Consider the following 3,476-nt stretch of genomic DNA (forward strand, 5'->3'; position numbering starts at 1 on the left):
ATACTATCTTCAAATAGAGTATAGGATATGGATTTATTATTCTTAACATAATAATATAAACAATCAAAAATATTAGCATCTATTAAGAAATTATTAATAATACTATTAAAAGAATTAATATGATTACTATTAATATTAGGATCATCTGTTATAAAAGAAGAATATGTAAATGTAGATGAAAATAAATTATTTTTCATTTTATTAAGTATATATGGATAATTATCAACAACTTGACTAATATCAAATAATTTATTTTTTTCTTTTTCATCTTGATATTCAAAATTAATATAATTATTATCATCACAATGATTACTTTTATTATTATAATTACTATTGAGTGCATTATCTGTTTTGTTTTTTTTTTTTTCTTCTTCTTGTGAGTAGTTACTTTTTAAGAAATCCTTCAATTTATTCGAATCGGTTGATAGTAAATAATAGAAATCATTATTAAATTTCTTTACATCTAAATTTTTACATTGTATCCATTCCTTATATATTCTAGAAATGATTCCAGGGTAGCAATACCAGAAATTATTTTCTTCTTTCTTTAAATTTTCATTAAAAGACATGTGAGGTGATAAAATGGAAGGAGATAACAAACATGATGATGATAAAATAGGAGATGCATATGAAGAAGATGTATATATGGAAGATGTATATATGGATGATGCATATAATGGAATCTTTACAAATTCGCTAGAATAATTACCAACCACAGAATTACATTTATTCGATTTTATCTTCCAGATAGAATAATTATCTTCATTATGTTTCAAAAAATTATGATCATTTTTGTTTTTGTCAATAGAATGATTACTTAAAAAATTATCATATGGTTTATATAGATTTATATTATTATGTTCAAAGGATGTTATAAAAGATGGATCATTGAGAATATGAGCATTAGAATGAATTTTATTTTTTATATAAGAAAGAGTAATATCATTGAATATAAAATCATTGTCTAATTTTAAAGGGGATGATAATATTGGTTGGTTTTTTTTTTTTGAATCTATATTAATATTATAAACTTTGATTGAATTATATTTGTTCATGTTATTATTATTATTATTATCATTATCATTATTATTATTATTATTATTATTATTATTATTATTATTTGATTCAATATTTTGAGGTGATAAAAATAATTTATCTTTTTGTTCTTCTTTCTTTCCAACTGTCAGATTAACATTTAATTTATTTTTTTCTAATAGATTTAAAAAATAATTTTTTTTATTTAAATAAAATGACATTTCATCATAATGTTCTAATAATTGTTTTATAATATATGAATATTTTGTAGTATATAAGGAGGGTGTATGATAATTAGATTTGTCACAACTGACTAAATAAAAATTTTTATTTTGTAATAAATTCATTTGATTTTTTTTTTTTTTTTGATATGATTTTTTTCTTTCACTTTGTAATTTAGAAATATTGGTTGATAAAAAGTTGATGCTTTTATTTAAATAACTTTCTTTATTTCTAATAATATGATTATTTTGTATGTGTTGTGTTGTTGTCATATAATTTTTATGTGGTTCAAAGCTATCGTTGTGTATATTATATGATATATATGAGATAGATTCTGATACATTTTCTTCTGATGTTTTAACAGTAGAGCTATAAATAAAAGAGGAAGAGGATTCTTCTGTGAATTCATCATTTATATATAAAACAAAATCGTCAGAACTTTTTTTCTTAAAAAATAAATTATTATTATTATTATTAAATACATTTGCATTTATATTTTTATATTTATCATAATTAATATGGTTTCCATCTGTATGTTTATGATGAAAGGATTGTGATTTTAAGACACTTGCTTTATTTATATAATTTGATCTAACAATATTATTATTATTTAGTGATGATGTATTTTTTAAATAAACTCCTTTTTGAAATTTATTTTTTATATCATTATTTTGTTTATAATGATATTCTTGTTGATGTGATTTTTCTTTTAATTGTTCATTTGATTGTTCGTGTGGTTGTGTTTTCATTAGTGTTTGTCTTGTTTTTTTTTTTTGTCTTTTTTCTCTTTTTAATAAGAGTTCGTTTTTACTATATACCTTTTGTGTTTGCTTACATTGTAGAACAGCTGATAATAGAATATGTTTAAAGATATGTAATTCATTATATGTATATTTTTTTATATCTATGTCTATTTGTTTACTATATTTTCTATAAGCATTAGTAATTCTTTTATCATCATCTACGCATAGAATATATTTATCATATTTAAAATATACATTATCATTTTGATATAAATTATTTGTATTATTATTTTTTTCATGTTGTTGAGTATTTTTTATATTTTTTTTTTTTTGATAATATGGATATATATTATAATAGTATACTTTTCTTTCTGTAAATAATTTTGTAAATTTATTTTCTTTAGATAAGAAAATAAATAAAATATACATTAGATGAAATATTAAAAATAGTGATATAAAAATCATATAGAATAATATTATTTTATCTTCAAATGTATATAAATAATGAGATTGCATCTGATTATTTGTATTAACAGCTTCTTCTTTTGTAATAATATGATCACTCTGCATATAATATATTCCTTTCTGATTTATATTATAAAAATAGATATAAGACATAATACAATTTGATAACAATATGATAGTCTGAAATATAACAATGATCACATTGCTATATTTATTTAAAAAGTATGTAAAAATACTGCTTATAAAAAGTATTGTAGATGTAATAATAAAAGGAATAGAATTCAAACAAATAAATATAAAGACAAAAGCTAATATTGAAAAAGAGAAAATCATAAATAAATCAAAGAAATTAAACATATGAATAATATTATTATATATCCATATGTGTTGTATTTTATATGATTTAATAGTTCGTATAACACACATAAATATAAATAAAAGAAAAGAATAAATAAAAGAAATTATAGATTGAACAATTAATAAATCTTTTTTTATTTGATCATTTAAATTGTCAACAATTTTATCTTTATATATATTTTCAATATTATTATTTATTTTGTTGTTCAATATTTTAGGATACCTATTCATTATATGATATTTATCTTGTTCTATTTTTATATTTGAAGATATGATAATAGATATTATAGATATTAATATTAATGATATTAGCGAATTTAATAAGGACATATATGATCTTGTGTATTTTAATTGTATAGAAATACTTAATAATAATATAGATAATATCATACCACTAAATTCATTCATACTTGTAAATATAATTAATAAGGATAGAAACATAAATATAAAAATACAGTTAATATATTTCAATTCAAATAATTTGGATATATAAATTTTTTTATTGGATTCTTTATATATTTTTACTATATTACTTAAAACATCATTCATTTTTTTATTTAATTTTATGATATTTTCTTCACATGTTTCTTTTGACAAATAATAAGGGCAACCTTTATATGTTCCTTTCTTTATTTTATTATTATAATTATTTAT

The 3,476-nt window shown here is 18.5% G+C and overlaps 1 protein-coding gene across 1 annotated transcript; it reads right to left on the reverse strand.

Moving 5' to 3' along the window:
* Nucleotides 1-3,476, reverse strand: PGSY75_0005400A (putative membrane protein; the record flags this gene model as incomplete). Its single annotated transcript, XM_018783185.1, has 1 exon — nt 1-3,476. A coding segment is annotated over one exon (3,476 nt), but the record flags the coding sequence as incomplete, so codon positions are not given.

Source organism: Plasmodium gaboni (genome assembly GCF_001602025.1).
Source record: "Plasmodium gaboni strain SY75 chromosome Unknown, whole genome shotgun sequence".
Classification (NCBI taxonomy): domain Eukaryota; phylum Apicomplexa; class Aconoidasida; order Haemosporida; family Plasmodiidae; genus Plasmodium; species Plasmodium gaboni.